This window comes from Anser brachyrhynchus (genome assembly GCF_964034855.1).
Source record: "Anser brachyrhynchus genome assembly, chromosome: 3".
NCBI lineage: Eukaryota > Metazoa > Chordata > Aves > Anseriformes > Anatidae > Anser > Anser brachyrhynchus.
In genome coordinates, this window is record NC_137696.1 from 91945827 (window position 1) to 91961117 (window position 15291).

General features: G+C 36.3%; 1 protein-coding gene across 6 annotated transcripts in view; it reads right to left on the reverse strand.

Annotated features, from left to right (window-relative positions):
* The window catches only part of MEI4 (meiotic double-stranded break formation protein 4), a 160841-nt gene that overhangs the window by 106122 nt on the left and 39428 nt on the right, over positions 1 to 15291 (reverse strand). For 5 of the 6 annotated variants that reach the window (XM_080585985.1, XM_080585986.1, XM_080585982.1 and 2 more), the window contains exon 4: positions 12024 to 12155. In XM_080585985.1, coding sequence (XP_080442111.1) covers positions 12024 to 12155 — 132 coding nt within the window. Of the gene's footprint in view, positions 1 to 4783; positions 4835 to 12023; positions 12156 to 15291 lie in introns of all 6 variants that reach the window. The other variant, XM_080585984.1, reaches the window with a different exon arrangement.

A 15291-nucleotide genomic window follows, 5' to 3' on the forward strand; every position in this document is an offset into this window, starting at 1 on the left:
CCCTCAATGGAGAACAATCAAGTTAAGGAACATTTCAAGAAGCTGGACATATAAGACCATGGGATAAGACCATATAAAACCTATGATTTCTGAGGGAGCTTGTCAATATCAAGGCCATTATCTTTGGAATGTCTTGACTACTGAGAGAGGTTCTTGAGTAACAGAGGAAAGCAAATGACAGTCCTGTCTTCAGGAAGGAGCACCCTCAGGGAACTACAGGTCAGTTTGCCTCACCCTTGGGCAGGTGATAGAGCAAATAATCCCAGAAACAATTTCTGGGCATATGATAGAGAAAATGGTGACAGACAATATGACTACTGTCTGCATAGATTTACAAAGGGGAAAATTATGCTTAATGAACCTGATAGCCTTCTACAATGAGATGGTAATGGTGATCAAACGCTGGAACAGGCAGCCCAAAGAGGCTGTTGTAATCTCCATACTTGTAGAAATTCAAAACTTGATTGGACGCAGCCCTGAGCAACCTGTTCTAGCTGAGCCTGCTTTGAGCAGGGAGGCTGCACTAGATCACCTTCAGAGGTCCTTTCCGTTCTTAGCTATTGTGTAATTCCATGAACATTTGACAAACGCACTTTATTTAAGCTAATTATGAGGACTGAACTGCAGTTCACATAATAGAATTGTGTAGGAAGGCCTCAAACTGAGTAACTGAATATGTTAACCTAAACTAAACTGTTTATAATTTATTCCTATAGGCAGAACTACTACTCAGATTTTAATCTCTGTGTAACCGCTCTCTCTCTCATTCATATACAATTCCCTGCAGTATCCTATATTAAATGTAATAGCTAGGCTTAGTAAAAGAGCTTTGAATAAATGATAAGGCTACATGAAAAAGAGTTCTTTAAAACAGCAACTTCAGCTAGAAGTTTGATATTCTGAAAACTCAGAGAAACTAAGAGTAACTTTTAATGAAAGATCTAATTTTAAGGATGAAATGAAGCCAAAAGTATCTTGTTTCAAGATAAAACACCTAGAGGTTTAATTGTGCTTTGCCAGCTCAATTAAGGGATTGACAGACACGAGGAAATACAAAGTACACAAGCTAAATCTTCAAAGGTTGCGCTGTAATCATGTAACGTGGGATGCCAACATTTACAAAAAAAGGACAAATATCAACAAATATTTTCTCTTCTATTTTTCTTCTATTTTTCCCATTTCCTTGCTCTACGAATTTGACTCAATTTATTTCTGCCTATGTGAATTGTTATTGGAGCCAAGTGAAAATAAACCATTCTGAAACAACGGGAAATTAAACTTGAGTAGATTCAAGAATATTATTTACTAAATCTAATTTTAATTTTGTTAGTGCTACATGCATTTCAAACATCTTTCAGCAGGAAAGAATTAATTCTAGAAGACATGCGATACAGACTGTGCTACTGTAAATTATTTTGAGAATGTGCACGTGTGTACACTCAGAACTACGGTTCAGTTGAATAAATATATCTGGTTGCACGTATTTCATCCAAGTTTAAGAATGCAACCAAAAAATGTCTTAATTCTAAATCTAATCAAGCCACTTAAATTATCTGTTGCCCGAGCACACCTCTTTCTGCAATACCTCCAACTCTAGCAAAGCATTCTCTGCTGCACAAATCCTGGACATCCAAATCTTGCTCTATACCTTAAGACCAATCCAGCAACTCATGTCACTGACACTCAGATCTAAACACTGCAGTCCACTGCTGCTGCCTTTCTCCCTCACCATAAACCTAGCACAGCATCCCCTTCCTGTATCTCCCAAACTCTTATGAGTCCCGAAGACATTATTAAACTTGCTTCTCATCCTTGCACTCACCCAATCCCAATCATACATTGCACACATGGAATTAGCTGTGTCTAATTAAAAATGAAACCCCAAAATCCTAAGCCCTTGGCTCAACAATGCAAGCCTAGCTCTGTGATCCCTTTGGTAACCATGTTCAGCTTTAGCTCATCACATCCTATCTCCCTAAATTAAATCCATGCCAGAAATCCTATCAATCTAACAATCTGAATAGGTTTCAGACTGATGTCAGCAGCACTTTCCTCTCTGGGAACATTAACGCTATTTTGCTGCCCTGCCATATCAAGCCTTACCCAGCCAGGTGAGTGCTGTCACCAAAGTCTAGACCAACTACAGAACCAGACTTAACCTACTGCATGCTTCTCAGCCACACAAACCATAATGCCAACCTTACCTACAAAACCTAGACAAAAACTCTAAAACTAAGCTGCCAACCCTTTCAGCCCATATATAAAACTACCTTACTAATCATTTGTACATCACTCACTCAAAAACTAGCAGCACGAGTTCTGGTTGTTTTGGAGCCGAACTGGGGACTGCAGCTCTTCCTGGATGTGGCATTAACTGCAGATCATCAGCATGAGCAGACCCAAATCCCCACCACCACCACAACTGTAGTCTATGATAGCTCAGCTGAGGACATGTTCAGTATGTTTGAACACCAGCTCTAGCCTGATTAAAACCTAGGCAGCAGAACGACCACAGCTTGGTAGGTCATGACAAACATTGCCTTTCAAACTTTATCCTCTGTGCTGACAATCTTATTTTGCCATCCTAAATCTAAATCTGGTTTTAAAGTCTAAACCTACCTTTAAGCCCACTACATCCATCCCTACCACCTAACAACCTAAGCTAAGCCACATGGTCTCTTGAAAATCCAGAGCCCAGCCCAAGCACACAGATAAACAGATTGCAAAGCAAAACCGTTGCTTATCAGAGAATATGTGAGGAACAGAAGCAGTTTTTCTATGCTTGATGGAGTACCACAGCAGAAGATACACCACCGTGCCTTATGCCTCATGCTTATAATATATCATAGCTACGTCAATAGTTTTTTTAAAAGCACTTTAACATTTTAGAAAGCACTGAACAAACATCAGCTAATCCTCCTGATATTATGATTTAAGTAGTGATGGTTATACATAAACACAATAGGTCACAGGCACAGCTTCAAAGGTATTTTTAGCCAAAAAAAATAAATCAGCAAATAAGTTCCCAATGGGGCAGGCCAATGTTCTAAGTCATTATGGACATGACTGTCCCAGATGTTTAGAGAGACATAAGTAAGCATGAAGATAAGAAATCCAAAGATATTAATGTGTCCTGTAAAATGAAAAGATCATCTTGAAAAATAGCTGAAGAGATGATTTCACTCTCATTATTATTCCATAGGTTCCGCTTACAGTTTACTATATTTAACTAGGTTATTATTTAAAGACAGCTTAACCATCGACTGTAATTCCTTTTTTAAACAGATATCCATTATGTCAGTAACTTACAGTTAGGGCTAGAATACTTCCCATTTCTATTATATGGGGATAAAAAAATACTAAAGCAGCAAATAAACTGCAAGCTATCGACACAGGAACTACGCATTTATATTGTTTCCTGGAAAGCATTTAGTGAAACTGTGTTAAAAGTACATCATAATGAAGACTTTAAACAAGTCTCTAAAATAAAATTGGAAAATAAATCTGTAAGGAAAAGTTACCTTGTCTATAAATTGAACTTTTAAGAGCACATATGGTGTATATGCTAATTCACATAGTTAACTGCAATATCCAAACGCATTAAGGAAGCTGTGCTTAATTCTCTGTAACATCATTCTGTTTTGCAGATCATTGCCATTAAACAGAAATGCCCCGTGAAGAAAGCAGGTTAACAGAAGCATACCTATTTGGAGACACAGATTAAGTAATAATCAAGTGGTCTTCCAGTGGATATACCATGTATGCCACAAGGATCAGATGGCCACAAGGATCAGATGGCCACAAGGATCAGATGGCCACAAGGATCAGATGAATCAAAGAACAAAAGGAATTCAAAGAGGTAAATTTTGATTTTTTAAGCATGTTATTTTCTGCTTTCTGAACAGTCTTTTTATAAAACCTAGATTTTGTGAATTTTTTAAACACAAAGGTTTCTAGGAATATTACCGTTTTACTCGTTGAGGTATATTCTGATGTCTGAAATTAGGCATTTTTCCTTTTCCAGTACTTATGTTTCCATGAATGAGATGATTCACCAATATTAAGGCTAGTAATTCTTTGGTCAACAGCTATACAGAGATCTCCTCATGTAATAGATTCTATTCCCAAACACACCTGACATTTTCTGATTATATCATCCTCAGTTTCGCCAACCACCTAAGAACACTCAGAGCCCTACTACCTTTTAGCTCTGTAAGAATACTTCTCTACCCCTTTCTCCTCAGTGCTACCATTTTATGAGAGGGAAGAGAGAAACTGCATGAACCGTTTTTCATTTTCCAGCTCTGACATGCCACACTATCTTGTATGCATCTTGAAATCTAATCTTTAATAGGGAATGACATATGCAGCAAAAGTAGGCGTACACTTCAAAGATATATGACCCTCTTCTGACATGTATTGAGTCTTGACTGATCCTTTCACTGCTTTCTTTTAGGGGAGAGATTTTTTATTTCACAAGTACATGCCTCCAAACTAAGTACATATCTATGAGACAAAATGCGGATCCACTGATTATTCTATAAAACCATTAGTTCCTTTGTTACCGGTGGCATCAGCAGTCACATGGAATAAAAAATAATCCTATATTTACCTAGAGCACTATTTTGCAGCACCTTTCACCAGTAACAATCTGAAGTATGTTACAATTTGTGCTTACAAGCTTAAGGAAATAAATTACATCTTAAAAAGGATGAATGGATGTCCAGATGCAAGTTTAATTAATTTCATGAGGTCTACATACCATAAATCTCTTTTCTCTTACCTGGGTGAAGTATTAATAATCCGATGTGTATGAGAAAGTCAACAGCAGAAACTGCAAAAAAGCCAAATAGGCTGAAAAGTCATTTTAATTTTTTTTTTCTAGCTGCATAATGTTCTCGGTTATTTTTTTCTAATAAACAATTAAAGAGAATTTGAGCCAGCAATTTAATTATTTTTTTCTAATTTAACAATTTAATATTTGGGAATATTATATTATTTGGGAAGCAGCAAGGAATTTTTCTATCCCGTGTTAAAGCTCTACTACAACACATAAATGTATGGCTGAAGAGATAAGACGTATTGCATAAACAAAGCAGAATTCTTGGAAAGAGTTGCTTATTTGAAGAATTCTTCTCATCACATCAGACACACTTGCATTTGGAATAAAGCACTGTTGAGTACCATACCCACCCACAACATCCAGCGGGTACAGGATGGCTGCATGGAGAAAGGCTTATGGAGACACACCCTGGCATTAATAGTGCAGTTCTCAGAACTTCAAACCTTTCTGTTTGAACCTAACTGAACATTGTTCCAGGGAAATTCTATTTTCCCTGATGGACTGATTACCAACTGAGCTAGTCCAATACTTGCAATGTCCCTTTTATGCAGACCTACTAGAAAAAAATGGCTGTCCAGCCACAGGAGCATTTCAGCCCTTCATATGCTTCCATTTAATGCCATGTAGTCCGGCATTTCAGTGATATGGCTGTTTGTTGTGCACAGCTGAACTGCAACAAAAAAATCTATGAAAATGCTTATCATTCTACTACATCCATTCTACTCCTTGTTCTTTTTCTGAAAAAGAAAAAAAGAGGAAGAGGAAGAGGAAGAGGAAGAGGAAGAGGAAGAGGAAGAGGAAGAGGAAGAGGAAGAGGAAGAGGAAGAGGAAGAGGAAGAGGAAGAGGAAGAGGAAGAGGAAGAGGAAGAGGAAGAGGAAGAGGAAGAGGAAGAGGAAGAGGAAGAGGAAGAGGAAGAGGAAGAGGAAGAGGAAGAGGAAGAGGAAGAGGAAGAGGAAGAGGAAGAGGAAGAGGAAGAGGAAGAGGAAGAGGAAGAGGAAGAGGAAGAGGGAGCCTGTGTAGTCTGTCAGCTTAAAACAGATTCCTATTTAGAGGCACATGCATCAGACAGATCATGGCTGAACAGAAGTTCCAAGAAGCTCCAATACATGTATCCTTCACCCCAATTCTTCATTAATCTCTTCCAACGTGGTCTGCACTTAATGACTTCCAGGATCTGGGAACTAACTTCACTTGTTAATTATCTTAACTAAAATGTATCATTTTATTATTCTCAAAGTCAGATATCTGATGCGGTTATTTATGTAAGTTCATCAGTGTCCAGACAGAAGTACACTTTGCACGGTTACCTGTTACAACTGTTTCGAAGGATCAGGCCTTCCCTGGCATAACAGTTCTGGCACAGATGATCCAGAAAGAGATCTTCAGAGAGATCTGATGGGATTCTCCTCACTTCGCTATAGATGTCTACGACATAAATGTCTACCTTTGAGCTGTTCAACTTAAGTTTCCTTCCTCATAGCCAGCAGACAGAAGAGATCTATAGGGCAAATTATTATGATGATGTACATCCAAAATACATGCTCCCAAAGAAATGCCTCTTTCCCTCCCTTGCCTATACAGGGAAAATAAATGAAGCAACTCAGATGGAAACATCACCTGAAGTTAACTTAAGTTTTAAGAAACAAATCCCATCATGTATCTCTCTAACTCATTGAGTCAAAACTATGCTGTCACAATGAACCTGATTCACAATTTATGTAATATTCAGCAATGCCTTACACATCAATCTGTCTTAATAGCGGCAATTTTTTATTTAACCTTAGTTACTTAATTGACTTCTGTGACAATGACAGCAGTCTCTACTACACACATAGAAAGAAAATAGAATGAATCCTACCCTGTATCCTGTGTCCAAGTCTAAACATACTATTATTTTCAGGATAAAAGTTAGTGCTCACATTTGGATTTGGATTTAAATTTAATGCTTATACACAATATTAAGAATTAGAAGCATCTTGAGATTACAATTTAAATGTCCTATTCAGTGTACATTTTTTGTGACAAACATTTTAAGGTTTTAAAAAAGGAATAATACTGTACAGGAAGGAATGCTATATGTATCGCTATGTATCAGCAATAGCAAGGGCTTTGCAAAAATACAGTATGTCTCCCCTTTTTCTACATTTGAACCTAATTTCTTTTGGCTTTGTTTTTTAACATTTATTATTATTTTTTGGAGTTCTTGGAATTAACACCTAGGAGGTTAGAAATGGCTACATATCTAATATGTGTTTTCCATTTCTGGTTCTCTGTCTTTGAAACAGTTATCATAAAGGAAGATCTGCTATCATGGTGAGGAGCTCAACATTTGAAAAATAATCCATCTTCCACAGTATCATTCTGAAATCTCAGTATCTTAAAATTGTATCTGCTCTGCCAAAGGAATCCTATTGGATACCAAAAGATTTCTATTTCATAGATTTCTGTTTCACAGGAGGATAAGGTTCAGTTGCTGCATTTTGATAAACCACATTTATGAAGCATGGAAGGTACCTATTACAGATAAAAATGAAAAGTACATATGCAACATCAATAAAAATTAAAGGAGTCAACTGAGTTTATATTAATATACTATGGCTGAGAAGTTAATGTCCTGGGGTCAGCAAAGTTCTGAAGTACGAGTTTCACTTTAAGCACACGATGAAGTACTTACATGAATTAAAGCAAACTACGAAGTTGCTTGAGAGTTTACTACCATAAAAGTCATCTTAAATGCATGAAAAACAGGATAGTTACACGGCTTTATATGCTCCCAGGTAACTTTCATTCTCTGTATCAACATATGGGAATAGTGGTCAAAAATATTAAACAAAGGTTCATTATTCATTTATTTCAGACAGTTTTTTCGTATTCCAAGAATAAGAGATTTAGACAATTAGGGAACAATATAAAAACATGAAGCACAATTTCTGTACTTTTCTGTCTTAGTTTATTCAGTTGACTTCTATAGTCAACCTATTTTAAAATTTTTAAAGCTAGGGTCATAGGTAGCTCTTTAAAATTGTGGGTCATAGACAGATAGACATGTTCCAAGGGGACGCAGATACAGACTTATTCATCAGTCAGAATTTTCAAAAACTTTCAATATTTATCAAAGAATATATCCACAAACCTACATAAGCTGAGCTGCACACACTTCCTGCTGAAGAAATGATTTAACATGAAGCTACATATTCTGGAATGCCAACATTTTACAAATTAATTGTAACTGTGCTCAAGTCCTAGTGATGAAATTATTAGTTTTTTTTTTTTTTTTAAAAGAACTATCTAGAGGATTTGTTCAGTAAAGTTAAAAGGAATTTTGTTTTAAATCCAAGTCAATATTATAAAACATTTTCAACTTTAAGAAAAACCTTATAATTGTACAAAATCAAAGACAGAAATTTGCTTGGATGATAAAGCCTTTTAAAAAAAAATCACAAACTGTTTAGGAGTTAATCGCAGGCTAACATATACGCATCCCCACACAATTTCTTTATTTGTCCCTTCTGTCAAAAGAGAAAAACAAAAGAAAGAAGAAAGCATTTGCACACCTTTAATCATAACTAAAACTGTAAGTCCCTAATTTGACTATCTGAAAAGGAAGACATGAAACACCTTTGTTATTAACAGTAGTTTTGCTTAAGTAACAGAACAGGATTAGGATACTTGTCAGCTAATGTAATTGGATTATATAAAAATATTGCCCTTCTGTAAATTCTAATTTAAAAACTTAAATTTGTTAAAACTGTCATTTGGAATATTTCTAACTGATACTGTATTGTTAGTTTTGATTATAAAACAAGAAAAAACATTTTAATTCCTTTCAGAATCATTTCTACCAAAGGTAATGCTCCTCAAAGTCACTATTTGCAGCAATGATTGTCACATACAGAACGTATAAGGGTTTGTAAACGAACATAAAACATCTAGTGGAACTAAATAAAAGAATGCATGTACTTAAAAACAAACAAACAAACAACATTAACTTCTCAGCAAACCAGAACTTCAGTTACTTTCTCTATATAAACTGCAGCTTTTCAAGATCTTATACTCCTATAAAGGGCCACCTACAGATATACATGCATAAAGCTCCTGAAGCTACATGTTCAGCCACCTTGAATCTTCCACAGTCCTCAGAAAATCCCCAGAAAAGCGTGCCGGGGCTGAACACTTCCAGACTGCTTTGCTACTGTAAAACATTGGAGACTATGTAAATGTCCTAAATTCACTTACTTTCCTGATGCTTACTTAAAACCAATGTGGTTTAAAAGGAGTCAAAGAAAGCACCATAAATTTAGTAAGATTATATGAAAGTCCTGTTCCAGGCCAGGGTTTCTGTTTGGTTGATCAAGATGACTACCCTTCCAAGAAACTGATAGTGCTGGATGAGGAAAATATAAATAAATAAATGCATTTATCAGAAGGTAATATGCCTTCACTACCCTCATGTGACCCTGTGGGAAAAGGGAGAGGAAAAAGGTAGATCATGTTTCAGTAGCAGAAGGCAGACTGATAACAGTGGGAGGAAGTAGAAGCAGAGCAGGAAAGTCTCTTTGTGTGAATATGTTTCTAAATCCTTGAATGTAAGAGAACTAAATTATTTCTTGGGGTGAACAGAAAGTGCTGTTTAAAGAAAGGGTAAAAGGGAACCTCATTAAGTGTTTTGTCAGAAAATCTTCCACGCTTCCTTTTGCACTATAGTAATAATACATGTCATTTTAAAAGTGGGAGGCGTTTTGTGAAGGTTCTTGCTAGTACCAAATCTGAAATTCAGTACCATGTATTGATAACAGAAGAGCTTTGCAGCAAGCACAAATACAAGTTAATGAAAATGAGGCAGATGGAGAGCTATAGGTAGCAAAGCCTTAACCTGAAAAAGGACTTGGTCCTGAAGCTAAACAGGTCAAGTAACAAATGCATTTTACTGTCCTGAATTTCAGTCCACATAGATTAAATATGAAAAAAAAAAAAAAAAGAATAAATACACAAGATCAAAATACCTTTATTTTATTCTTTAGAGTAAAGGAGTGTATATTCTTGCCCCCCTAGAAATTATCCTGAGCTCTGAACCTGGGTCAGCTCCCTACATGAAGAGATTTCACATGAAGATTCTCCTGGGGAAGGGTAGGAAAGATGGTAAGGAAAGAGTTACATAGGAAAATAACTTATTCGGGAGGAAAAATGACATGTCTTAGACTTTGCACTGTACTTATTCTACAGAAATTCCTGGCACAGGTTTTAACCACTTTCGCCATTTCTTTCTGCGTAGGTTGGTTAAAGAAAAAAAAAAGAAAGGAAAACTGAAAAACTGTTGTACGGATCAACTAAGAGTATGAAGCCATCCACGAGAAACTGACACTTCAGCCATTTATTATGCTAGCTGCTGTATAGGAACTTTTTAAGGATTAAATTATGATTTTTTAAATATTTATTTATGAATCCAATCTTCTGTCATCTTCCCATCAATAAACAATTTATACTGCACATAATAAAAGAACTGCCATAAGAAAAATCCAAATCACAGCTGTGCAGTTGAAAAGAATCTTTTATGGTTAAAAATCACAGGATACTAATTTAATTTAGTTTTCTCAAATTCAAGTTATATAGTTTTACCATCTCCCTTTTTATGATCTTAAAATCAAAATATATTATTCTTTCCAACAATAAGCAAAGCCAAAGAGGAGTCAGACTTAAATTTTTAGAAATAAATTTTATGTACCAAATACAAAAGCTATATTTAAAATAATTATGGTGTGGTAAGGATAAATAGTACTATAGTAACTAATTCAGCAAAGTCCAATGTTCGACGCAAGCTTTTCATGAATGTGGAACACAGAAGATAAGATTTGCAACAGCCTGGGTTCTGTACTGCTGTTGGTGAAAACTGTGTTGAAAGGAGGAATGACTATTTCTGTTAAACAGGTGAGATTTAATCATGTTAAAAATGAGAAATTTGTTTAAACTAACAATGACAAAATCATTTTTAATTACACATTTCCTATCTTTACATTTATTTAAACCTGTTTGCTTTTGGCTGCTATGATTAACTCAGGTATGCTACTAGTGACTTAAAATAAAACACAGCTTACTGTCTAATTTTTTCAGAAGTGGCCTTTTTGAAGCCTTTTCATAATACAATTCAAACATGTTATAAGTTAAGGTTAGAAATTACAAGTTCCTTCTCCATCAGTCAGAATTTACTCCCATATTATTCCTTACAGGGGAAAAAAAAAAGACTGCTTGAGCAACAGCTAAAATTTTTTTTAAACTGGACCAGAGTTAATATATCTAGGCTGAATATTTTCTGTATACCTCAGTAACTTTATTTTCCACCTAATAAAAAGCCGCATGCTTTCTTTTTATTGACCCTTCTAGGACACTATATAATCAAGTCATAATCCCAAGTAAGGCTGTACAGATTTTATTAAATACATACCACCACACACAAATATATGCAAAATATACGAAAACAATTGATTTCACACATCTCTTCTCCCAGTTTTAAAGGAACATCTAATTAGTCTCTTTTTCTTTCTCCCTATAAAGTTTACTGGAAAAAAACTATGCTCATTCCGCATACACAACCTCTGCATACTTTCAAAATAAAAATTTAAGAAATTAATTTTGCCAAATACATTATCTCCTCTCCATTTTGCTTTTCATCTCCTACAAACTACATACATTTTTAAGTGCTTGAAAACTTTTGTATCGTACAAACTAATATTATAATGTGAAGCATGAAATCTAATTCTGAAGGAAAATAATACAACTTTCTATCTCATATACAACTGGAGATGGCCATAATTCCTTGTGGGTCCAGCTGGATACTGAAGTTGTATGCCTGTGCAGACCACAATTTACAGCTTTTGAGAATTATTTTACCTGCACATTCTATAGAATCATCAACTTACCACATTTCATGAAACAAAATGCTGTGCCAGCACTGCTCAGCAATAGCCAAAACGTTGGTGAGAATCTATGCCATTCTAGCTACAACTGCAGAGCACAGCACTATAGGGGATGCTGTGGGGAAGTTAACTCCATCCCAGCCAGACACAGTAGAACATAATACAGAATGTTACTTACTACTTATTACATTTTATGAAATAGATGTAGATAAAGCACTCCCCAAAACCACTCCTTGGATTTTTTTTCCAAAAGACAAGACAGCAGTACCTGGTAAGCTTGCAACAGCTGCTCAGCAAACTGCCGTAGTTCTGACAGTAGAAAAGATATTAAAGAATTCCTTAGTATGTTGTTCCTTCCTAGCAAAACCAGTGTGTGTGGTACAGCATCCAGCGCCTGAAACTAAACAGAAATACACAATAAATTTAAGCTTTCAAGATCTGTGTCTTTTTTACCCCAAATGATTTCCTTCAACAGTAACAGGATTTACATATTTTTTTAGGAATAAAGTTGAGTATTTTTAATAGTTTATATATATAATTAATGTAGTTTTAAAGTATATAGGATATATATATATATATATATATATATACACACACAATGTTCTCACATACACATATGAGAAATGCACATCCCTTGCCCAGAAACCTTGCATTCAGCACTACAGGACTGGCCATATGAACAGAAGTCTCCAAGGGTGGGAAATCCCTGTGAGGCAGCTCTTTGGCATGAGCAGTCATCATGCCCATTCTGCTGTCATAGGAAGTAGGTGAGTACCCTGCACAGACAGTATTTCTTTTTGTCACAGGTAGGCAAATGAACAAACAAATTCTCTGAAATTCAAATGCATAAGCAAGCTAAGAGCTATACCGGATTCCCCAGTCAATGGATTTATAAGGAATAAACGTGATTAAATGCTAACTAATAGAAGATGCACTGAACTTTCAAGTTCAGACAAGTCAGTTTCTATTTGTTGGTTAATGAGCTGTAGCCAAGGTTACAGCTTTTGGTTCTTTCAAACCAGAAGAGGAGTGATGTGAACTTACAAGGATTATATTTGTAATTTCTTTTGCCCACATTCTTTTCAATCAAAAAAATAAATATTATTTTCTTAGTTCCTTGAAATGGAAATGCACAGCCATTGCTATACTTTATGTAACACACTACTTTACACAGTAAACAAGACATTATTTCATAAAATACTACTAGAAGAATTTTTTCTACATATAAATGTATCAGAGTTCTTTCAAAGAAAAAATAATATACTTTAAATATGACTACTATACTTCTATACCCCTACAGCATTAATATTCAGTATCTCTTGCACAGTGTCTGTTGAAACAGCTAACACACCGCAGATAAATAATTTTGACTGAAAAAGGGTGCTCTGACCCCAATTTGTATCTCTAAGAATAACAATGTCTTAACCACTCAAAAGCAGACTATTGCGTTTTATGAACAATCCAGTTTATTCCTCTTGCCGGCTCATGTACATCTGCACTTAGACCACCCACTGTTCGCTGCCTATGTTTTTTGGCTGACAGGTGCATACTTGCATTTTGAACTAATCCACCATTTAACAAATTTACATAGGATGAATCTTCCTGGAAAGCATTTCCAAATATACAAGAGGTAGGAAGGTGATCAGGAGTAGTCAAGAGTGGATCTACAAAGGAGAATTCATGCTTAGCCAACCTGATGGTCTTCTGTGATGAAATGACTGGCTGAGGGGTAAACAGTATACAGCTTTTACTTTGATTTAACAAGGCTTTCAACACTGTCTCCCATAACACCCTTACCAACAAAATTTTGAAGTATGGGTTAGGTAAGTGGATAGTGAGGTCAGTTGAAAACTGCCCAAGCTGCCCCACCGTGGGGGTTGTTATCAGAGGCACAAAGTCCATCTGGAGGCCACTCACCCAGGGCATAATGCTGGCACCGGTACTGTTTAACATCTTCCTGGATGGTGGGACAGAGCGCACCCTCAGCAAGTTTGAAGATAACAAAACAGTGGGAGGAGTGGTGGGGCTCCTGGTAACTAACAAGTTGAATGAGCTAGCAATGCATCCTTATGACAAAGAAGGCCATCATCCTGGGCCTCAGAAACAGAAGCATTGCCAGCAGGTCGAGGGAGGTGATTCCTCCCTTCTGCTCACTGCTGAGAAGCTTTTGCAATGCTGGGTCCCGTTCTGGGTTGCCCAGCACAAAAGACATGGACGTGCTGGAGTGACACCAACAAAGGGCCAAGATGGTGATGATGGGATTGGAGCATCTGAAACACAAGAAGCAGCTGAGAGAACTTCGGCTACTCAGCTTTAGGAGAAAAGGCTCAGTGGGATCTTATCAATCTATATAAATATCTGATGAGGAGAAGTAAAGAAGATGCAGTCAGGCTCTTCTTCTCAGTGATATCCAGTGAAATGACAAGAGGCAACAGGCATGAAACACAAGAATTTCCATTTAAACATGATAAAAAATTGTTTACTGTGAGAGCGATCAAACAGCAGTACAGGTTGCCCAAAGAGGCTGTGGAGCTTCGGCAGGGAATTAGATTTCCAGGGGTACCTTTCAGTTGAATTTGTGAATCAATATTTACATTTTTGCCTTGCTTTGATACAATACCTACAAGTGACTGGTACCTTACCTCGTACCAGTTTCTATTAAATCTCTGCTACTACCAAAACATAGCTAACAATGCTTCCACAAGCATGAAATCAATTGTATTTCCAAAGTGATGCGATGGCATTTAAGATGCAATGAAGTGCTCTGTTGTTTACTTCAGACAGATTTCCACAGTTCAAAAAGATATAATTTACAGATTAATTTACTTATTTTCAGGTCTTAAATGGATTAACTTACATTTATCAGCTAAGGCTTCTAAGAGTTATAACTTTAATAAAACTTACGTTGCTGGACACCTAGGTGGCTATTTGAGTCCTAAAAAATACACTTGATTTCTTTAAGCTTACGGAAGCAGAGAAACACCCACAACACTGGCTCAATATCTTCAAGAATACTTATACTGCAGATCTTTTTTTTGTATCCCACCAGCTTTGGGAGCTGAGACTATATTCATTTCACTATGAAACTTGTACTGGTTTCATTACATTCAGTACATTATCCCTAATTATCTCCTTGTTCAAGATCCCTTCTCCATAGAGCTGCAACCTCAAGGACCTTGTAGTTTACATTTCAGCTTTTCAAGTGCATGTACTATTTGAACAGGTAGAGATCTCAGAAATAAATCTTGTAAGATATTTAGCCTTCAATTCTACAAAAGTATACATACCCAAGGAAAACAGTAATACATAATCACTCTCTTTTAATTTCTCCATGACTACAGATCACGTGGACACACACTGCTTGACAAATGCAGGTTCTTCCTCCTCTCACCTGTTTCCTTCTTTTGCTGTAGAAATGTAATTAGTTTGGTAGCTTCACATTTACAGTTACTGTCAAGATGGTCAAAGTGCTAGTTGATGCAATGCCTATTTACCAGCCTATTACAACTGATGACTTTGTCTCACAATGGTCAGAT